At 47.4% G+C, this 23,852-nt stretch overlaps 1 protein-coding gene across 4 annotated transcripts in view; it reads right to left on the bottom strand.

The window, feature by feature from the left end:
- The window catches only part of THADA (THADA armadillo repeat containing), a 359,204-nt gene that overhangs the window by 34,244 nt on the left and 301,108 nt on the right, over positions 1–23,852 (bottom strand). For all 4 annotated transcript variants that reach the window (XM_032177807.2, XM_032177809.2, XM_058428959.1 and 1 more), the window contains 2 exons: positions 23,360–23,513; positions 16,193–16,324 (listed from right to left, as the gene is read on the bottom strand). In XM_032177807.2, the coding sequence (XP_032033698.1) occupies positions 16,193–16,324; positions 23,360–23,513 (286 nt within the window). The remainder of the gene's footprint in view (positions 1–16,192; positions 16,325–23,359; positions 23,514–23,852) is intronic.

The following is a 23,852-nucleotide window of genomic DNA, read 5'->3' as shown; positions in this document are numbered from 1 at the left end:
TGAGAAGCAGAAACACCAAGCCAGGTCCTCAAGTGACAGTCTGTTTCTCTCTCCCCCATTCCTTTCTCTTCTATTTGCTCCAAATTCACCCGCCTTTCATCTCTCCTTTAGCTGATATAACATGGAACTGAGGTATGTTCTAGCCTGTTAGCTATATTATACTATAATACTTATTTATTTTTAAGTTCCAGGGTACATGTGCAGGAAGTGCAGGTTTGTTACAAAGGTAAATGTGTGCCATGGTGGTTTGCTGCACCTATCAACCCATCACCTAGATATTAAGCCCAGCACGCATTAGCTATTTTCCTCATGCTCTCCCTCCCCACACCCCACTCCTCAACAATACAGCTGAGCCTTTCATTATAAATATCACCCTGTCTCCCCAAATTTCCCCACCCACCAAATCCACCACTCTAAAATAAGAACAGTGGGTTTTTGGTTCCCTGAGACTGAAATTATTTTCCTCCATGGGCTGAGACAGCTAGCCCCCATCTAGGCAAACCTACCCTTACTCTCACCTTCTTCCCTGGTTCTAGCTGGCTATGTCACGGGGCACCTTGCCTGTTGGGGACTGATTTTATTTTTTAAAGCCCGTGGTTTCAGGGGAGTGGATGTTGTGAAATAGAGTGAAAAGAAACTGAAGTCTGAATGTAGTGAACTTTTCCCTGCCCCTACATGTGAATAATGACTTGCTGATAGAAGTAGCTTTTTCTTTTCTTTTCTTTCTTTTTTTTTTTTTTTTTCTGAGACAGAGTTTCGCTCTTCGCTCTTGTTGCCCGGGCTAAAGGGCAATGGCGCGATCTTGGTTCACCGAAACCTCCGCCTTCTGGGTTCAAGTGATTCTCCTGCTTCATCCTCCCGAGTAGCTGGGATTACAGGCATGCACCACCACGCCTGGCTAATTTTGTATTTTTAGTAGAGACGGGGTTTCTCCATGTTGGTCAGGCTGGTCTCAAACTCCCGACCTCAGGTGATCCGCCCGCCTCGGCATCTCAAAGTGCTGCGATTACAGGCGTGAGCCACTGTCCTGGGCCAGAAGTAACTTTTTCAAAGATGAAAAACAATCTAAGATTTATGGACAAGGCTGTTCAAAGAGACTCAGTGCTGTTTGTAGCCAAGGTGGAAATTTCAGATTCCTAGATCTATTCTGGATTGGGAGAAAAGAAGGGAAGGGAGGAGCCTGGGGGAAAAAAGCAAGAGGATAGAGGGCGGGGTTAGAACTGGCTGGAGAAGAACACAGGAAGGTCAGTGCTTTGGAAGATTTCTTGCACCCATCTCCGAGTTCTACAGTACCATGAACATGACAACCATTTCCAGCAAATGGTGGTGACAGAAATAAACGAATCCACTTTGCTGGCACTGTTTTTCCCTAAGTACCATGCTGTACACACTTTCAGCACGGATGGAAGGGTGATGGGGACCAGCACTGCATATTGGAGATGAATGAACATTTTATCTGAAACTGGGAATTCTGCTTCTACAGGTTCTGATCCCTGAGCGTGTGCTTGGGAAGCCACCAGAACAAGATTCCTGCTAGTTTCTCAGAGTTGAATTTAAACTATTTGGCCAGAAGCTTGCCTGTGGTTGGACCAGTCTCTTACAGCAACTCCTGCCCATTCCATCCGTCCCCAAAGGCCAGCGGTGGGGGCGGGGGCCCTGAAAGGCTGCTGGGAGCAGCCCCAGACCCAGTGCATCTGGACAACCTCCTGGGCCTCACGGGTGCCGAGCCAACATTTTTGAGTGTATATTTTAAAACCACAGCTTCAAAGTATAAAAATAGTGTGAAAAATAAAAACAGGACTCACAATCAGAGCCTCAATCACTCTGCTGGTTAGAGAGGTTAGAGAAATAATAAAATTAGAGTAACCAAACTGAAAGCTTTAAGAGCGTTTCCTTGCTTAGTGAGGAGCATCCTGGGGCCAGACTCGTGCCGGGCCCTTTCCTAAGTTCTTAAGGCAGCTCGGCTTCCACTTAAAACGTCTGTTATCACTCCTGTATCCTCTGTGGAGTTATTTATGAAGAAGGTTTCCCAGCCAGCCTGCCAAGCAAGGCATCTCTAACACGGGCTGGGCCGGCAGGAGGAGCTGAATGAGAAGCCCACAGAGGCTGTGCTGTACGACCCCACTTCTTCAAACACACCCAGGCTGTAACTCAAAACTTGAAAACAACCCGAATCCTTTTCCAAACACAAACCGAATCTCTTCTGTCAGGTTCCATATATTTTCCTAACTCCATTCCCCACCCTGACCCACTCCACAGCAGAAACCAATTTTCTTAACAGAGTGGGTTCTTGGGAGTTTTCGTCCTAAGTGTTCTCATTTGGAACAGATTAAGGGGGCGAGGATGATAATCTGATTTTTTTTTTTTTTTTACTTTTGAAACACACACACACACACACACACACACACACACGCGCGCACACAAACACTTGAGGGTCTGAAGCAGAACCACTACTATGTTCTATGAGTGGCTTTTAAAAGAGGGGAATTTTATTTTCTGGTGTGATGGGACTGGGTTGCTTGGGGAGCCCTTACCAACTTGTCCCAATGTAACCTGACCCTAAAGGCTCATTGCTGGGGCCTGTGGGCTTGCTGGGAGGCTGAGCAGGGGACTGACTGAAGGGAAGCTGCCCATCTCAAACCCCATGTCCACATTCAACTCCAAAACCAGGCTGTGCTACAGAAACAATAGGTCTGCCTGTCGTGAGCCACTCTAGAATGTAACATGCTCCAGGCTGGGCACGGTGGCTCACGCCTGTAATCCCAGCACTTTGGGAGGCCAAGGTGGGTGGATCACAAGGTCGGCAGATCACAAGGTCAGCAGATCGAGACCATCCTGGCTAACACGGTGAAACCCCATCTCTACTAAAAACAAAACAAAAAAAAATAAAACATTAGCCAGGCGTGGTGGCTGGCGCCTGTAGTCCCAGCTACTCGGGAGGCTGAGGCAGAAGAAAGGTGTGAACCCGGTAGGCGGAGCTTGCAGTGAGCCAAGATCGTGCCACTGCACTCCAGCCTGGGTGACAGAGCGAGACTCCCTCTCAAAAACAAAAAAACAAAAAACAACAACAAAAAAAACATGATCCACTCTGCTGTGATGGAGGCCTCAGCCCTTAAAAAGCTTAGTGTGGGTGAGAGGAGGAGTCTCCTAAAGAAGGAGCAATGTAAGAACTAAACAGTGTGGGTCTGACTCGAGGAGAGACACAAACACTGGAAAGGCTTTGTGGGAAAGGAGGGCATGAGGCTGGGTAGAATCGCGACACTTAACCAGGTTGACCGGCACAAGGAGGACCCGCCACGCGTAAGCACAGTGGTGGAACAGGCAGGGCGCCAAACTTGGGCCTCCCCTCTCCACTTCCCCATTCCTGCTCCCTTCTAAGTGTGGCTCCCTCCCTCCCGCCATTGCCCCATTTTTTTTGGTCTCTACTAAGTGTTTTCTTCCTCCCCAGTCCCCTTCAATTAAAAAGTTATCTTTCTAGTAAATTCTTGCTCTGGGTAATGCAACTGCAAAGCTTGTGGGCTTGTTTCCTAATGAAGTGTCTTCATTTTGGGTGATGTGTGTGGTCCTAAGAGATGATACAGGGATCAGCAAACAAACTTACCAAGTTAGTGAGAACATTTAGAATAAAATTCTTATTATTAATGGTTACTTCCTTTTCTTATAAAATTAGCCACGTAAGTTGCTAACAGAAAAAAATGATTTGGATATATGTAAAGGAAGGTCTGTTGATTTTAGGTGGCATACCACCTGAGAGGGTGGACTCCCAACAGTTTAGGAGCAGACGCTCTATCTAATTCATCCCTGTGTCCCCAGATGTTAGTGCCCATGCAGCTGGCACTTTCCAGAACCTCAGTGATTAGGACCTGGTAAAAATAAGAAGATGGCCGATTGCGAGAAGTGGTTTCTATCTCCCAAAACCTAGTCTTTCCCTCTTACACAGAAATGGGCTTTTTAGCTGAGCATGCGTCCATTTAGCTCAACACACGATTTCTGAGCCTCTTTGGCTGAGATCTGTGGCAGATGACGAGGGCCTGGCTGGTAAGATCCATGGAAGTGGTGCATGTGACTTCCAGGCTGGCCCTTCCCTCCTGCCTTCCTGCTCACCAGACTGTGGACACGGCAGTGGGAGCTGGCACTGCCATCTGGGGCCATGTGAGGGATGGTGTGTCTTGAAAATGTCAGAGCACCAAGAAAGAAGGTGTGGGCCCCTAATCATACGGACCATCACACTAGTCTACTGAGTGCTCCATATGAGGAAAAAATAAGCTACTGACTTGTTTAAGCCAATATTAACTTCTCTTACAGATGCCAAATCTATACCCCGACTAAAACACCAGCTGTTTCATGCTTGAAACCCAGAAAATACTTCAGAAAGTCCATTTCAAGACATGCCCCAAGCTGACAGCCCTGGTTGTACTCTAGTAACTTCAGTACTTCAGCTGGAGGTGAGGAGGCAGGAGAGGGGGAAAAGAACAAGGGGAGAGGAGGGAGAGAGGGAGAAGACAAGCTGCTGTCAAGGCCAATTCTTTGTTTTTGATTCTCACCTGCTGTTCTCTGCCTCTGCTCCTGTAGATCAGCCTCACAAGAAATTCACTTCTGACAAACCCAATTACGGAAATACAGCAAGGATTTCCTGGTCATTTTGACATTCAGGGAGGGATTTCTTACTTTTAGCTCATCATGATGCATCAGTGAACAGGTCAGAGCACATCTCTCGAATCCCATTCTCCTCCTCACGCTCATACAGACATTCACATCCAAACTGGGGCTCTGTACTCTTTACAAACAGACACTCTGAAAGGTGCACAGATTCCCAACATGCCATTCTATCTCAATGTACACACCCTGCCCCATGTGTGCAGAGAAAAACCCTCCCTGTACTGGCCTGCCACCACCAGAACCACTCTCCATTCTGCTCTTCTGCCCATGAGAGGTCTTGCCATGGGGACTGCTGTAGTCAAAATAGAGCAGCAAAAACAAGGAAGCCCAGGCTTTCACAATCCACCAAGCATCTTCTGGGAGATTTGAGAACAGAATTGGAGTTTGGTGGGTAGGATGAGGGCTTCCCAGGTCTCTGATGTCACCCTTTACGCCTCCTTGGATAACAGCAGGATGGTGAGGGAGGGGCCGCCACCATGGCCAGTGAGGAGGCCTCTCCTGGGCCCCAACCCTGCCCTGCAGAACTTCTCGGGCAGCACTGTCATGACAGCCTGGGTCTGACCTTCATCTGGCTGTTGGGATGGAAGAAGTCTGTGGCTGAGTGAACTCAGGAGGGCAAAGGGCAGGTGCCAGTGCTGGCTGGGGTGCTCAGGAGGGGTGCTCCCAATAGAGTCAGGCCTGAAGCTGGGGCTGGAGGAGTCATCCTCACTGAACCAGGGATAAACGAGAAAGAGGCGGGGGGGCCCATCTTGCCACCCCTGACAGAGCAGTGACCCTAACACCTGAAACTGGCTTAGGTTCAAAAAGGAAGCCTGCTCGCCACAGTGAAAAGAGAAATCCTGCATTGTGATATGGCCTTGCTGAGGAAAGCGAAAGTTCCTGAGGAAAAGGAAAGCACAGAAGAGGAGAGCTGAGGCCACGAGCTGGAGAAGGAAGATCACCAGGCACCAGGCTTGCCCTGACTAACAGGGAAGACAACACCCTGCAGCTGCGTCAGCACCAGATGGCCTAAGCCTCAGACTGAGGGCTTTTCGTCACCCACAGGGGTCAGTCGCCTTGGCCAGAGAGCTCGGCTTTCAGAAGCAGCAAGAGTCAGGGCAAAATGATGCAAAAATGACCCTCATTTCCTCGAAAGGAGCCTGTTGTTGTCTCTCTGGGGATTAGTCACTGGGAGGCCATAGTAACAATCCCATCACCCCAGCAACCAGGCCCAGCCAGGGTACTCACTGGCACTCATAACTGGCCAGCAGATCAAAGACGGGAGCATTAGTTTGCACCTGCTTCTGCACATCATGGGAGCTGCTGCCAGTGACGCACTCGCTGAGATGCAGGTGAACATCAGGGGGCCCAGGCTCTCTGGAACAGCAACTGACGGCACATGCAACTTGGAATGCAGCAACTGGAGCTCCACCGTGCCCACCCACTGCAGCTGGCAGGAATGGGGGCCTACCTTGATCAAATCTCTTTATTTTGAAGGAATAAATGAGAAAACAGATAACTGGCTGCCACATAACTATCTTCCTTCAAAAGCATTTCCCCTCACCCTCCACCGGTTCACAGCGGGTTAGGACCACAATTCCTAGCCTCTTCTGTTTCCTCCCCTGCAGCCCCACTGACAGTACTGAAGAACACCCAGCCAGCCATGGAGAGAGGCCCAGAGAGACCAAGGCAGTGGAATCCTGGGCTGACTCAGGGTGTGGTTTGATTGCTGACTGCTGAGAGACGGCTGGTTTCACAGAACACTTAGTTCTTCGCTGGAGTTCCTCCAAGCCCTCTTCTCAAGGCAGTGTTCCATTTTCTCTGCCCTTACCCCACACCACCCCCATCTCACCCCTGCCAGCTCCTCTCTACCTCCCACCGAGTCTGGATTATTCTCAGGGGGCATACCTACATTTCTGTCATTTCCTCTATATAAATCAAGGCTTGGGGGACAGCAGAGAGGTACTGTCCTGGGCCTCAGGAGTCGGTGTTGTAGACCTCGTTTTCCTACTCATTATGTGACACTGGGGAAATCATTTACCTTTCTTGGGCTTCAGTTTCCACATCTGTAAGTCAGAGGCTCTAAAACCCTCAAGTCCTGGGATTCCCTCCCTTCAGGAGGGGCACTGGAGAACAGGAACAGCAGCAGCCTTGACGGAGGACCGCCTGCCGCCTCTTGCTGCATCTGCCCTCTATTCCCTTTCCCCAGGGCACACTCTGGTATCTCAGCTCTGGTCCCCAACCCATTTTCTTACGCTCTGACTCCACTGTCTTCTTTCAAACACAACAGTGAGTTTAGAAGACCTTCAATGCACCCCTTTCTCTTAACTCCTGGGTTCTAAACTAGATGCCAGGTAGGGACTCCTTTCCCTGTCTCAGAGAGGCTCTGAGAGTGCAAGGCCTCTGTCACCACAGGGGCCGGAGCTCCAACTCTGGCTCTGACACTTACCTGCCTTGGGACTTTGGGCCCATTCCTTCAACTCTCTGAACTTCCACATATTCACATTTAAAATGGAGGAAGTACAGTAGGTCCTTATAGTCCCAGCTACTCAGGAGGCTGAGGTGGGAGGATCCCGTGAGCCCAGGAGTTCAAGACTACAGTGAGCTACAAGCGTGCCTGTGAACAGCCACCAGTACTCCAGCCAGGGTGATGCTGTGAGACCCCACCTTTAAAAACGTAAAAATATAAATAAAATGGAAGAAATAATAAAGTATCTCACAGTGTTGTGAGGATCAAAGGGGATAAAATGAAACAGGAGCATCAAGAGGGAGGTGATGAGGTTCTCCTTCCCCTGTCCCCCCACTGGCCTGCTCAGAGTGGGAAAGAGCAGACGGGGCTCTGGGAGGAAGGGGCCACCTCCCCTAGGCCTTCCAGATCGATTCATGCAGCCTTGGCTCTGGTCCCTCACCTGGGACCTGATGAGCAACTGACAAGTATCCACCTGCTGGGCACTTCCCAGGGCCGGCCCTGTGCTAGGTATGTGGGCCCCTATGGATGAAACTCTTGCTCAAGAAATTCCATCCTGCATGATCCAGTATGGAATGACAAGGGAGACACAGAGTTAGTCCAGGATTTTCTACAGTGGCCAGTCTTAGTAGATGCTCCATCAGTTCCTCATCAGCTGTTGAATTAATGTCTCTAGGAAGTGAGGACTAAGGCAGGTGATTTAATCTGCCATAACAAGAAAATGCTGTGACCTCAGGGCAATTTCATAACTTAGAATCCAAACAGCTCCCCCACCAGGTAGATTTGAAAAACCCTAAGTTTCTTACTGGGTTTAACTACTTTGATAGATACATTCCTCAATTCATTCATTCAATTGATCATCAAACAGTGATTCTTATTGAGAATCTATTATGTGCCAGGTTCTGAGAATATAGCAGCAAACAAACAAGACAAAAATCCTACCCTCTTGGAACTTTTTTTTTTTTTTTTTTTTGACAGAGTTTCGTTCTTTTGCCCAGGCTGGAGTGAAGTGGTGCAATCTCAGCTCACTGCAACCTCCACCCCCTGGGTTCAAGCGATTCTCCTGCCTCAGCCTCCCGAGTAGCTGGGATTACAGGCATGCACCACCACGCCCAGCTAATTTTTGTATTTTTAGTAGAGAGGTGGTTTCACCATGTTGGCCAGGCTGGTCTCAAACTCCTGACCTCAGGTGATCCACTTGCCTCGGCCTCCCAGAGTGCTAGGATTACAGGCCTGAGCCACCGCGCCCGGCCTCTCTTGGAACTTTTATTCCAGTGGAGAGAAGCAAATAACAAATAAATAAAATTATGCAGAGAATTAAACCAGTGGGGTGAATGATAGCAAATAACTGGGTGGTTACTGTAGTCTGAGAGGTCAAGGCAGGCCCCCTGTGCAGATGACACTGAAGCTGAGATTGGAATGATATGAAGGAGTCAGCCATGCAGGACAAGGGAAGAATATTCCAAGCAGAGGGAACAGCTATTGCAAAGGCCCTGAGGTTGGAATGGGCTCTGGAGTTGGAAAACCCCAAAGATGGCTGGAGTGGCTAGGGGAGGAGTGGCAGGGGCTGGACTGGGTAGGATTTTGTATGTTGCCTTAGGAGTCTGGGTTTTACCCAGATTAAGATGGGAAGCCAAGAAAGAGTTCTGAGCAGGAGAGCAGTATCATCTGTTTCACTCCTGAAGAAGCGAGCCTGAATTGTAACGAACAAAAACAGAGGCAGGAAGACCAGGCTGTAGAAGTCTGGGGAGAGATGGTGGTGGCTCGGACTAGCACATGAAACAAGCCTGGCGGACAGGCACTTTGTAAGTATTTGTTGAATGAATGAACAAATGAATGATTGAATACCCTTGATCTGACCACTTCTCATCTCACACTTAAATAGTAAGAAAAATCTGTAGACTATCTTAAGTAGGAGTAAGAGAAGGGGTCAGAAAACAATTTAGAGTTTTGGTTTCGTTTTTTTTTTTTTTTTTTGAGACAGGGTCTCACTCTGTCACCTAGGCTGGAGTGCAGTGGCATGATCATGGCTCATTGTAGCCTCGACCTTCTGGGCTCAAGTGATCCTCCCACCTCAGCCTCCTCAGTAGCTGGAACCACAGGCATGCACCACTACACTTGGCTAATTTTTAAATTTTTTTGTAGAGACAGGGTCTCCCCATGTTGACCAGGCTGGGTTTGAACTCCTGGGCTCAAGTGATCTGGCTGCCCCAGCCTCCGAAAGTGCTGGGATTACAGGTATGTGTCACTGTGCCTAGCCCCAATTTAGAATTTTAAAGTAGACACATATAAATAATGGATGGCCAGGCACGGTGGCTCACGCCTGTAATCCCAGCATTTTGGGAGGCCAAGGCGGGCAGATTACTTGAGGTCAGGAGTTCAAGACCAGCCTGAGCAACATGTAGTAGCCCCATCTCTACTAAAAATACTAAAATTAGCCAGCCATGGTGGTGTGTGCCTGTAATCCCAGCTACTCGGGAGGCTGAGGCAGGAGAATCGCTTGAACCCAGGAGGTGGAGGTTGCAGTAAGCCGAGATTGCACCACTGCACTCTCACGTGGGCGCCAAGAGTGAAACTCTGTCTCAACAACAACAACAGAAAACAAAAAAAAAAAGAAAAAGAAATGATGGAGGGCAAATAAGTTTAACTCATCTGAAGAGGAATTTAGGCCAGGCTTGGAGATAGGTAGGAGGATATATTCTAGTAAAGTGATTCTTAACTTTTTTGGGTCATTCTTCTTTAGAAAAAGGTACTTGGTACATCTACAATATTGAGTCATATTGAGTCTGGGGCCAGGCTCTGGCACCACAGAGCAGAAAGGGCACTTTGAAGACGATATACCTGAGTTGATTAGGAAAGAGTCTACTGGAAGGCAGGAGGAAGAGGGAGGCAGTCAGTACTTGCAGAGCCCTTCTAGTGCCTGACTCTGTGATCTGGCGGGAACCGAAAAAAGCACAGGGCCTGCTGCGGGTCTGAGACTGGTGGGCAGCCTTAGAGGTTCCGGAGGTGGAACCATCTGTGACTCGGTGTGAAGCCCCACAGGCCTGGGGCTTTGCTGACTGAGCTGTCTCACTCCATGGGGCCACTGGAAAATGTCACAGTGACCCAGGCCTTCCTATCTCTCTCCTCCCAGGCTTCCGTCCCTGTTTGCTCAAGGGTCGGGGCCTATGGGAAGTGTTCATCCTTTCATAGTGGCTCACGGACTCTGTGTGGGTGACGATGATGCACACATGTATACATGTGTGCAGATGTTGGTTTTTTCCTTCTTCGCCTTGCCCTAGCTACATGGCTGCTTGGACTCATCCTCACAATGCCACTTGCCTACTGCTCCATTCTCTAACCTCTGAGTCTCATTTTTCTACATCTCGCTCCTACTTCCCCTCTTCCATCTCCCTCCTAAACACCATTGTTAATCCAGTCTCTACGGGTCACCATGCCAAGCACAGGAGGCTCCTTTCGTGTCTCCCAGATAACCCAGGGCCATGGTCCCCGCAGCCCCAGGCTGGCTCTCTGGTCCTGTAATCCAAGACCCAGACTTCAGAGGTAAGAGTGAGGAGGGACCCAACACTACAGGCTGCAAACTCAGCCTACCAGACCCGGACAGTGCACGAGTCAGCAAGACTGCCACCCTAGTTGGTATGAATCAGTGAAAAACGCTGCCCCTTGAGCTGATTCCAGCAGAGAGGGTCTGCCTGCTTGTTCTGGAGCTTTCTTATTTCAAAGTGTACTCTCATGCTTCTTTTGCCACCTGACTGTGGTGAAAAATCAATCCATTAACACAAATTGAGCACCCACTGTGTACCTAATAGAAAACAGTCTCTAAGTTCATGAGGGCTAGTTGGGAAGAGAGAACTAAAGCACAGGAAAGGGAAAATGATAAAAGCATAGAGTAGCAAAGGCTCTGTGATGATACAATAACCAAATGCTGCAGCGGCTCAGGGAATGGGGAGATCCCGGAGGGCAGGGGTGCTGTTGAGAAGATGGGATTTAATGCATTCCCACTAAACGTCCATATTTGGAAGGACGAGCAGAAGTTTTACATGACTTTTTGTGGGCAAGGGGCCTGTTAGGAGAGAGGGACCAGAACTACTTGGAGCCAGTATTCCAAGAAAAAGAGCCACAGCTGATCTGCCTGCTTGCCTACCCACTACCCCCTTTAAAGGTCTTACACATATCTTTTTCATAAGAAAGTTTCTACCAAGAAGTCATCCTTCTTGAACCAAAACACTGACAACAGGCATGAAATCTGGCATGCCTTAAAATTCCTTGCTCAGTGCTTTCTCTTATCCTGTATCAACTCAAGCAGAAACTGTTTTCCTCTTTTCTTGTTTTTTGTTTGTTTGTTTGTTTGTTTGAGGGAGTCTCACTCTGTTGCCCAGGCTGGAGTGCAGTGGTGTGATCTTGGCTCACTGCATTACTGCGAAAATTCCACCTCCGAGGTTCAAGCAATTCTTCTGCCTCAGTCTCCCAAGTAACTGGGACTACAGATGTGCACCACCATGCCCAGCTAATTTTTGTATTTTTATTAGAAATGGAGTTTCACCATGTTGGCCAGGCTGGTCTTGAACTCCTGACCTCAGGTGATCCACCCACCTCAGCCTCCCGAAGTGCTGGGATTACATGCATGAGCCACCGCACCTGGCCAGAAACTGTTTTCTGAGCCTCACAAATGGAGACGGGAACGGGAGCAGGCCATCTAAATTAGGTGGCCAACAGTGGCTGAAGCTGAAAGAGCAAGAAAGGGGGAGATCCAGTGCCAGGAAAAGCAAGAAGCCTGAGGGAAGTCCAGAAAGCCATCCCCCCTGCCTACCCTGTCCCCATGGCCTATCCAGCTCCCAGAGGCACCCTGCCTCTGCTAAGTGGAATGTATGTGGTTCTGCCTGGGGACCTCCTGATCTAGCCATCCTTAAGCCCATCCTGGAGTCCTTCTGTCTAACTCTGCAGTATTTCCAGCTAAGCCACACCAGACAACCTACATCAGAGTGAAAGAGCTCTGCAAAAAGAAAAGGCTCAGGTACCCCTGGCTTGTAGGAAAGGCTATGGAAGAACCCCAGTCACTGGATTCTTTCTTCTAGCCCTTCTAACCTTCTAAGATACCTTTCTTATCTTCTCTTCCTCTGAAGGCAGCTTCACAAATTTGTACCTTCATGGGTTCCTCCCCTGCTGCTCTTACCCAGAACTCTGCCTAACTTAAGAATCACACAAATGCTGGGATTTAAAGTTAAGTATTGTCCAGGTTGTTTTTCCCACACAGAGGCCTTTGTGTGGTATATAAAACAGATCCGAGTGGCCTCTTGGTGGAAGAGGGTGGGGAGCTGCAGAGATAGCCTTGACCATCTCCTGCTCTTGTAGCATTAGAGCTCTTTCCTGAGCATTTCAAGGCCTGAAGTCAGAGCAGGGAAAGGAGGAAGGCGGAGCCTTGCCTGGAGTCCAGCCCACAAATTTTTTTTCTCCTAGCTGCAAATTTCAATACCTTACTCTTAAGTCCTGGAAATGTCATTTCTTCCATTCCCTTCTGCAGGCTCCATGATTGGTATAGAGTGGGGAGGGAGGGGCAGAGAGGGTCCTGCAGCTGGGGCTCCCTGATGTCCATACTTCTAAGGGCAGAGGGTGCTTCGGACATTGCAGGGAGAGAGTTGTTAACAGGCTGTGAGTTTCATGCTTCCCTATGCGGGGTGAAGCATGTGCAAGAGATTCCAGCAGGCAAAAAAGGTGAATAAGAAATCTATTCTCAGGAGGGCCGGCTAACCATGGCATTATTTTCTCCAGGCCTTCTAGAATCATTAACTAATCAAATCTAGACCTAAAGCCAATTATGCAAAAGGATATCTTAGGGTGAGGAAGTCTGAATGACTGCATTTAATGCTTGCCTCTTCTACAGGTTCCAGAAAGTGCCCATGGGGACCGATAACTAGATCTGTTAAGGAGCACTGGAGATCCCAGGATAGCTGTGCTGCATTCTGAGGAAGGCAGGACAGAACCCAGATAGTTTATTCTGTTCCCACAGCAGATAAAGGTCTCCCTTTGCCCTCTCCATTTCGAATGTCCAGCTCTCCAAGACCTAAGGAAAACTTTGTCCTGGATCACAGTGACTTGTGGCCTCTGAGTGCCTTTCCGAATTTCCTGGTAGTTTCACTTCCTGGAATGCCACAGTCTGACTTCTACATCAGTGCCAGAGGCACGCCTCGTTATTTTCCCCTGGACACCTCACAGGTTTGAAACTCTGAAGTCACCTCATGCTTTCCCTTCTCTCCTACCTCCCACAGCAGCAGTCCCCATGTTGAGATTACCCAACCCCCAACCAATACTCTCACACATCAGTCCTCTCCTCTCCATCCCAACCCCACTGAGAGCAGCTGGAGAGGACTGTTGCTGCCAGCCCCCAGCTGATTTCCCTGCCTGGCAAATCCCCTCACTCAGCCCCAGCCCTGGCCCATCTCACACACTGCTGCCAGAGATTCCACAAGTATGTTTCGGGTAACATCAGTCTCTTCTGAGTGCCTTCCCATCTCATTCCTGCTTTAAACCCTCTCCAGCTTCCCATTACCTACAGAAGGAGATCGGGCCTTGGCACTGAGCCATCCCACAAGCAAGTGCCCCTGCCTTGCTCAGTTCATTTCCTGCTCCTCTTCCTTGCCTGGCCTGAGCCTGAGTTCTGACCGCAAAAGTGCACTCACTGCTGCCCAGTCAGCTCCCGAGTTCTCCCCAACTCAGGGCTTTGGCTCCAACTTTTCTTTCTGCATTGACTGTTCTGCTCTCATTTGTGTCACATCTCTCCTTTCCTTTGGGCCCACTCCACTCTCCAGACCCTTTCCAGAGAGACCCCACAGAATGCACCTCCTGCTTCCCCAAGCTCCTCCAGTAGGCTGCTAGGAGACGGTCTGAGAGCAGAGCTCTGTCTGCATCCATCCCTCACTGACAGTGGGAAATCTCAGAGGTGTGGAGCTCTTGTGTTGTATTTCTTTCTTGGAGGAAAACTGAGAATTAACTTTAATTTTTTCATTGTAATTTTAACTTCTCAAAGAAGACATTAAATATTAACACAACTTAATAATGTTATTTTACTGTGGCATTTAGTCAACCACTGATTTGGGGACAAAAGAAACAACATGTATTTTTAAGGTAGTCAAGATTCAATTGTAATTAACTTGGAACACCAAAGAGGAAAAAACATCAGCAGTATATTCTACAAAATCCTTATATGCTGAAGGAACGTGAAGTTACCACCAGCACTTGATATCCTTGAGAGATGGTAAAACAAGACAATATTGTTCTTTTTTTTTTTTTTTTTTTCCGAGATGAAGTCTTGCTTTGTCACCCAGGTTGGAGTACAGTGGCACTATCTCAGCTCACTGCAACCTATGCCTCCTGGGTTCAAGAGATTCTTCTGCCTCAGCCTCCCGAGTAGCTGGGATTACGGGTGCCCGCCACCATGCCCAGCTAATTTTTCTATTTTTAGTAGAGATGGGGTTTCACCATATTGGCCAGGCTGGTCTTGAACTTCTGACCGCAAGTGATCCACCCATCTCAGCCTCCCAAAGTGCGGGGATTACAGGCGTGAGCCACTGCGCCTGGCCTAAAACAAGGCAATATTGTTCTGATGAATCAATTGCCTAACTTCTGATTAAAGAAAAAAATCAGGGTGATTCTCAGTCCTCAGCTACTTTTCAGTCTAAAGAAAAAGATCTGTATTTTATGCTTAAGAAAATCAAGCTGGGCTGGGTGCGGAATCTACTGAGTATTATATTCCAACAAATATTTACTGAGCACTCACTAGGCTTTCTGTGTGTCCTTGTAAGCAAATGCTGCAATTGGAAAAATGAATAAATTGCCAATGGCACAATTTTAGCTATTGGGCAAGTCTGGCAGGTTGGGGGCTGAGGGGAGCCTGCTTGCATATCACTTGCAGCTCCATTCCAAATGCTATCCTGCTGAGAGGAAAAGCTGATCTAGGTGAAACCTGCCCTGGTGTGGTATCACTGAGAGATTATTCCAAAACTAGCTTCTTCCACATAGGCAGAGAAGTGTACACAGACCATTTTGACTAAGGATTCAGATACTGGAAGGTTCACACATCTGGGGAGGCTTCCGGGGAAACACAGTCCTGTGTCCTGCCTTGGCAAGCAGTCCCAGCTACAGTAACTGATGAGGGGCCTTGCATCTATTACAAAGGCTATCTGGCCTCCTTTTCTCTCATTCTGCTGTCTATTAAGGTGAACTTCTTTGCTCAGCTTTGATCCCTTGCCTCAAAACAGTGTTCTTTCTTCTCACTGGGACCGTTGATCCAGGGACCTTTCCTGACACCCAGCCCCAAGCATAGAGAATCCAAGTCTACTAAAGCAGGCACCCTCCCAGATGGCCACTTGTCCAGAGGTATGACCTTACTTCTACTCCATCTGCCCCGTCTCTTTCATCCAGCAGCCCATTTCTACCCACAGCCTGAGTTCCTTTTAGCTTTCGTAGCATTTGCCATTACATGCACATGACCCCGGGTCTGGGGCTGTAACCGCTTATACGATGGCTGCGACCTCAGGACTACCCAGCTAGGGTGCTCTTCTTTCCACTCCCCTCCTCCCTCCTGGATTCATGTAATTATCAAATGAGCAGCTAGGACACAAAGTAGAGAAACTTAACGTACACATAATCATTTGTCTCTTTCTGTCACATATGAAAACTCAGGAACAAAATGATGGTTTTGTGATTCCTGAGTTATGGAACCACACAGATAATAGAGACTTGGCATTATTTAAAACCGATGACAACGTAACTAGCAAAAGACCTAACAGTTTATTAAATTTCTACCTTTAAAAAAAATTTTTCTCTAGGATGTCCTAGAGCAGGGGTCAGCAAACTACGGCTAGTAGATCAAATCTGAGAAGCTGCCTATTTTTGTAAGCAAAGTTTTATTGGAACACAGTCACGCCCATTTGTTTACCTACTGTTTGTGGCTTTCCCACTAAGATGGCAGAGTTGAGACAGAGACCAAATGACCAACAATGCCTAAGATACTATCTGGTTCATTATAGAAAAGTGTTCCAACCTCTATCCTACAGCAAAAGACAATGTGAAAGGATAAGAACGAGGTACCTGTTGACTGGCAGGTATTTTCTTGTGACATGGCAGTTGTCACGGTTTCCGTGGCTGCATCTCTAACAGCTTGCTCCTCACTCTGCAGAAGGGTAAGGACACACTTCCAGAGAGCAAGTGTATCCTGCAACTCTAAGAAGACCAAAAGGAATCTGAATTACCTAGAATGCAATTAAAGGCAGGTGCAAATACTGCTTCAAATCCCTGGTGGAAGAGAGGAGCATTGAATGAGTTACAGCTATCCCTTTTTTTCTGGGTATTGTTAAGATAGAAAGAGCATTAGACAAACATTGGCAAAGAGAGACTCCGAAGGGAGCAGATTTGGAAATGTCTTTTTTGGGGGTGAGGAGGTAGGCTTTCCGGAGGCAACCAGCCCTAGGCAAGGCCTCCAGAAGATGCTGCCCAGCTGACAAAGACCCTCTGCCCTGCTCTCCTAGTTGAGTCCTGATTCTCTAGAAGAAAACTTTATGCATAAGACTGCTTTGGAGAAACTAGCCCAGTGTTGATTCAAGTGTCTGAGCCTATAAATTCTGAAAGTGAAGCATCAATCAAGATTATGCTCTGGGGGCAAGAATAAAAAAAGAGAGGCTAGGTGTGGTGGCTCATGCCTGTAATCTCAGCACTTTGGGAGGCCAAGGCGGGAGAATCACGAGGTCAGGAGATTGAGACTATCCTGGCCCATATGGTGAAACCCTATCTCTACTAAAAATAAAAAAATTGGCCGGGTGTGGTGGCGGGCGCCTGTATTCCCAGCTACTTGGGAGGCTGAGATGGGAGAATTGCTTGAACCTGGGAGGCAGAGGTTGCAGTAAACTGAGATCGTGCCACTGCACTCTATCCTGGGGACACAGCAAGACTCTGTCCTCGCCCTCGACCAAAAAAAAAAAAAAAAAAAAAATAGAGAAAGACCCATGATAAAGGCAACAGCTTGTGTCCCATGTATGTAGGGGGTCCACTATCTGACTGCCATTACTCCTGGACACTGATCTGTCTATTCAGCCTGTGCTAGGTGCTGCTGTGGACAATGAATAATAAAAGATAGTATCTTGTCCTGAGCAATCAAAAGGAATATAAAGTCAAAAACACAAAACAATGAGTTGTCAAGAACAAAATTGCATGGCTGTGACTCACAACAGGAAAGATGAGAGTGGACTGCTATAACTGACACAGAATTCATGACGAAAGTGAGAGGTGAGCATGGCCTCCCAGAAAGGGTGCCTCTAGTCCAGGTGGGATGGGCCTGGGCTTGTGGAGGGTTAACACTGGAGGGCCATGGAAGACCACCACGCAGCATCCCCATCCTTTCAATGGAGAAACTACCCTTCCCTAGAACTCCCCTTTGTCTATCCTCTCCCTCATCTGTACATGGAGAACCTGGTTTCAGAGTCACTGATGCTTTAGTCATACCAATAAGAACAGTGGCTCCATTTGGGGTTTCGTTCTCTTCTTTTCATTACAGATCTGATTTAAATTTTACTCAGCCTTTCAGTCTCCATCCTTCCCAGTTGTTCTGTAAGGGTTCAATACCTTCCTTTCTTAATATTTTCCTCTTTAACATGGTCATCATTTATATCCTTCAGATCCTTCCCTCTTTAGTCCATTTCAGTTTTTCGTTTTCCTTAAATGACTTTGCTGTGCCCTTGACTTTTCTCATGTACTTCTTTTCTTTTTGAGATGAAGTTTCCTCTTGTTGCCCAGGCTGGAGTGCAATGGTGCAATCTCGGCTCACCGCAACCTCCACCTCCCGGGTTCAAGTGATTCTCCTGCTTGAGCCTCCCGAGTAGCTGGGATTACAGGTATGCACCACCACACCTGGCTAATTTTGTATTTTTAGTAGGGACAGGGTTTCACCATGTTGGTCAGGCTCAAACTCCTGACCTCAGGTACACCCACCCTCCTCGGCCTCCCAAAGTGCTGGGATTACAGGCATGAGCCACCGCGCCTGGCCTCTCATGCACTTTTACGTCCTTTGCTTCTACCTATTCAGTGCCTTTTTCATTGAGATGCAGTCTCACTATGTTGCCCAGGCTGGAGTGCAGTGGCACAATGGCTCACACTGCAGGCTCGACCTCCCAGGTTCAAGGAATTCTGCCTTAGCCTCCTGAGTAGCTGGAACTACAGGTGTACACCACCACATCTGGCTAATTTTTTTATTATTTGTAGAGACAAGATCTTGCTGTGTTACCCAAGCTGGTCTCGAACTCCTGGGCTCAAGTGATCTTCCTGCCTCATCCTCCCAAAGTGCTAGGATTATAGGCATGAGTCACTGAGCCTATTTCTCATGTTCTTGTAGGCACAGGACCCAATTTCACAAAGGAATTCCAGGTTATTCCATACACATTTTACCTGTTAATGAGCTAGGGTTTGAGTAGTTAAAGTCACCCAGAAAATGTGCTGCAAAATGGTATTAACTTCACTGGAGAAGCTTGACTAAGGTTTGTCATCCTTTGCTCTTATTCCTCCAGGTCTAATGATTAAATCACAATCACAGAAGGTCCCTTCTCAATATCTCTCTGGCTGTAAGAAAAGTGCGTGAAGTCACTAAGAAGAAAAAAGTTAAAACCATATTGAAGAAAACGTTGTCTCCCAGAGAGATACAGGGACATGAGACCCTTTATTGGTCTGAACTCCTACAACATTTAAAATTTGGATCTCACTATCTAAAAAACAATTCCTTCCTTTATTCTGTAAATCTTTTCTCCACAACTATACTGAAAGCTCCTTGGAGGCAGTGACCATGTCTGATTCTTGAGGGCTGGGCATGGAAGAGGTACACAAAAATATAATTCTACTAATAGGTGAGAAGAGAATCACAGCATGTTAATATGGGATTAAACATGGCAGGAGAGGGCAGGGTTGGGGTTGAAGCATGGCTGTAGAACCCAAGGTTTCCTTTTATTAAACCCTATGCTTAAAAGCAAAACAAAAAACAAAATAACACAATTTTTAAAATTTTTAAAAAACTATGCTTTTCAATTCCTTAGGATATTCTCAAGCTTGGTTTTCTTACATATCATTGACATGCTGCCCTTTCCTATTACTCTTGATACACAGAGTAGCAGTGAGGAGAGACATGGAGGTGTACAACATGCTGGAAACCAGATAAGATCTGTATATCCATTTAATTTCAAAATATCTCCACCTTTATGTCCCAAAGATACTAATATGGTTTGGATTCACAAATCTCATGTTGAATCGGAGTGGATGGTGGGAGGTGAGTGAATCATGAAGGCAGATTTCCCTCTTGCTGTTCTCATGATAGTGAGTGAATTCTCACAAGATCTGATGGTTTAAAAGTGTGTGGCACTTCTCCCTGCTCTCTGACTCTCCTGCTCTGCCATGGGAAGCTGTGCCTTGCTTCCCCTTTGCCTTCTGCCATGATTGTAAGTTTCCTGAGGCCTCTCAGCCATGCTTCCTGTTAAGCCCATGGAACTGTGAGCCAATTAAACCTCTTTTCTTGATGAATTACCCAGTCTCAGGTAGTTCTATATAGGAGTGTGAGAATCGACTAATACAGAAAATTGGTACTGGAAGTGGAGCACTGCTATAAAGACATTTCCACCTGAAAATGCGGAAGCAACTTTGGAACTGGGTAATGGGCAGAGGTTGAAACAGTTTGGAGGGCTCAGAAAAAGACAGGAAGATGTGGGAAAGTTTGGAACTTCCTAGAGACTTGTTGAATGGTTTTGACCAAAATGCTGACAGTGATATGGGTAATGAAGTCCAGGCTGAGGTGCTCTCAGATGGAGGAGATGAGGAACTTACTGGGAACTGAAGTAAAGGTCACTCTTGCTCTGCTTTAGCAAAGAGACTGGTGGCATTTTGCCCCTGCCCTAGAGATCTGTGGAACTTTGAACTTGAGAGAGATGACTGAGGGTATCTGGCAGAAAAAATTTGTAAGCAGCAAAGCATTCAAGATGTGACCTGGCTGTTTCTAAAAGTATACACTCATATGCATGAACAAAGAGATTATCTGAAACTGGAACTTACATTTAAAAGGGAAGCAGAGCATAAAAGTTTGAAAAATTTGGAGCCTGGCCATGTGGTACAAAAGAAAAACCCATTTTCTGGGAAGAAATTCAAGCCTGCTGCAGAATTTGCATAAGTAAAGAGGAGCCAAGGCTGGGTGCAGTGGCTCATGCCTATAATCCCGGCACTTTGGGAGGCTGAGATGGGTGGATTGCCTGAGGTCAGGAATTCAAGACCAGCCTGGCCAACATGGTGAAACCCTGTCTCTACTAAGCGTATAAAAATTAGCCAGGCATGGTGGTGGGCACCTGTAATCCCAGCTACTGAGGAGGCTGAGGCGGGAGAATTGCTCAAATCCGGGAATTAGAGGTTGCAGTGAGTCAAGATTGTGCCATTGCACTGCAGCCTGGAAAACAAGGGTGAAACTCCATCTCAAAAAAAAAAAAAAAAAAAAAGAGAAACCAAATGTTAACAGCCAAGATGATGGGAAAAATGTCTCTAGGGCATTTCAGAGACCTTCACAGCAGCCCCTCCCATCAAAGGCCAAGAGGTCTAGGAAGAAAAAATGGTTTCTTAGGCCAGACCCAGGGCCCAGCTGCTCTGTGCAGCCTCGGGACACAGCACCCTGTGTCCCAGCTGCTCTAGCTCCAGCTGTGACTAAAAGGGGCCAAGGTACAGCTCAGGCCATTGATTCAGAGGGTGCAAGCCCCAAGTCTTGGTGGCTTTCATGTGGTGTTGGGCCTGTGGGTGTGCAAAAGGCAAGAGTTGAGGTTTGGGAACCTCTACCTAAACTTCAGAGGGATGATGAAAACACCCAGATGTCCAGGCAGAAGTCTGCTGCAGGAGTGGAGCCCTCATGGAGAAACTCTATTAGGGCAATATAGAGGGGGAAATGTGGGGTTAGAGCCCTCACACAGAGTTCCCACTGGGACACTACCTAGTGGAGCTGCGAGAAGAGGACCACCGTCCTCCAGACCCCAGAATGGTAGGTCCACCAACAGTTTGCACTGTGTGCCTGGAAAAGCTGCAGGCACTCAACACCACCCTGTGAAAGTAGCTGCAAGGGCTGTACCCTGTAAAGCCACAGGGGAAGAGTTGCACAAGGCCTTTGGGAGCCCACTCCCTGCATCAACATGCCCTGGATGTGAGACATGGAGTCAAAGGAATTTATTTTAAAGCTTTAAGACTTAATGACTGCCCTGCTGGGTTTTGAACTTGCATGGGGCCTATAGCCCCTTTGTTTTGGCCAATCTCTCCCATTTGGAATGGGAGCATTTACCCACCACCTGTACCCCCATTGTATCTTGGAAGTAGCTAACTTGTTTTTGATTTTACAGGCTCATGGGTGGAACGGACTTACCCTGTCTCAGATAAGACTTTGGACTGTGGACTTTTGAGTTGATGCTGAAATGAGCTGAGACTGGAGGACTGTTGAGAAGGGATAATTGTATTTTGCAATGTGAGAAGGACATGAGATTCAGGAGGGGCCTGGGGCGAAATGATATGATCTGGATTTGTGTCCCCACCCAAATCTCATGTTGAACTGGAGGCGGGGCCTGGTGGGAGGTGATTGGATTATGTAGGCAGATTTCCCCCTTGCTATTCCCATGACAGTGAGTGAGTTCTTATGAGATCTGATGGTTTTAAAGTGTGTGGCACTTCTTCCTGCTCTGTCTCTCTCTCTCTCTCCTGCCACCTTGTGAAGAAGGTGTTTGCTTCCCCTTTACCTTCTGCCATAATTGTAAGTTTCCTGAGGCCTCCCAGCCATGCTTCCTGTTAAGAATATGGAACTGTGAGTCAATTAAACCTCTTTTCTCCATAAATTACCCAGTCTCAAGTAGGTTTTTTTTTTTTTTTTTTTTTTGAGATGGAGTTTTGCTCATTGCCCAGACTGGAGTGTAATGGTTTGATCTCGGCTCACCGCAACCTCCGCCTCCTGGGTTCAAGCAATTCTCCTGACTAGCTGGGATTATAGGCATGTGCCACCAAGCCTGGCTAATTTTTGTATTTTTAGTAGAGACAGGGTTTCTCCATGGTGGTCAGGCTGGTCTTGAACTCCTGACCTCAGGTGATCCACCTGCCTCAGCCTCCTAATGTGCTGGGATTACAGATGTGAGCCACTGTGCCCAGCTCAGGTAGTTCTTTATAGCAGTGTGAGAACAGACTAATACAGATACCTTCAACTTAAAACAAAAATCACTGAATACAACCAGCAGCTTATCCAGTCACTTTAGCCAGATGCCTAGAAGTCATTCTTGAATTTTCCTCTATATCAACCTCAATACCACCAAGTCCTGTTGATTCCACTTCCTAAACCTCTTGAGCCTGTTCTCTCTTCCTTGCTGCCACAGCTTCACACTCATCCATTCATTTCTCACCTAGATTATTGCAATAGGCCTCCCAGAAGAGGGGACAGTTAGGCTGTTTTGAAAGACAAACAGAAGTCAGTCAAGCAGTGGTTTGTTTAATTTAGAGAACTGTTCCCTACTGATGACACACAGGGCCCGTGTTAGGGAGTGGTGGATGATAAGGCAGGAGGAGTGAGCTAGGGGACAGTACAGGAAGGGCCTTATGAGCCGTGCTAAAGGGCGTTTAGGCTTTATACTGAAGGCAGTGGGAACCCACTCAAAGGTTTTAAATTGTGGACTGAAATTATCAGACTTGCATTTCATAAAGAGGCTCTTTGTAGAAAAAAAAATCTTTAGGGGTAAAGCTGAAAAATAAGGGGCTGGTTAAGAGTGTGTTGGTGGTCTGGGAGCGGTGGCTCACGCCTGTAATCCCAGCACTTTGGGAGGCTGAGGTGGGTGGATCACCTGAGGTCAGGAGTTCGAGACCAGCCTGGCCAATATGGTGAAAACTCATCTCTACTAAAAATACAAAAATTAGCTGGGTGTGGTGATGGCTACTCGGGAGACTGAGGCAGGAGAACTGCTTGAACCCAGGAGGTGGAGGTTGCAGTGAGCCGAGATCATACCATTGCACTCCAGCCTGGGTGACAAGAGTGAAACTCCGTCTCAAAAAAAAAAACTGTGTTCGTGAAAATGATTAGAGCATGAACTAAGATGGCAGGAATGTAACTGAAAGACATAAAGGCAGGTTTCATGTTGCCATCTTTCACCTTCCCTTTTTTTAGGCTAGAATACCTATTCATATTTTAAGTGAGTTTGGTATGAAAGACTTCCGTCTCAGCGCACTTACCAAGAATAGGATGGGGGTTGGTGAGGAAAAGTGGTGTAGTACTGGTGAGGACTTCAACGACGGCCAGCCTAGACTCTGTAGGAAGATGGTCTTCACATGAGAAGATGACCAGCTGAACCCACTGCTTCAGCTCAGGAGCTATCAATTCCCTGTTCTAAAAGCACAAAATGTACCTATCAGTAGTTCAGAAGATGCAACAAGGGCTGACACGGAATTAGGGGTGACCTACACCAAACTGGGCCTGTAGATTAGCTCTTAGCTCAGTGGGAAGAAAGTTGTTTTTTGGTTGCTTTTCGATTCCAACTAGAGAGAAATATGCCCAAGGAAGAAAATCTGACCTGTCTTTCGGTAAGATGGAGTCACTATGACTAGACAACAAGTTCCTTTAGTCTTTTTTTTGAGGCAAGGTCTTGCTCTGTTGCCCAGGCTGGAGTGCAATGGTGCGACCTTGGCTCACTGCAACCTCTGCCTCCTGGGTTAAAGTGATTCTCCT

This window comes from Hylobates moloch, unplaced genomic scaffold (genome assembly GCF_009828535.3).
Source record: "Hylobates moloch isolate HMO894 unplaced genomic scaffold, HMol_V3 SCAFFOLD_15, whole genome shotgun sequence".
NCBI lineage: Eukaryota > Metazoa > Chordata > Mammalia > Primates > Hylobatidae > Hylobates > Hylobates moloch.
The sequence above is the reverse complement of the archived record's forward strand: the minus strand, read 5'-3'. Positions and strand labels throughout refer to the sequence as shown.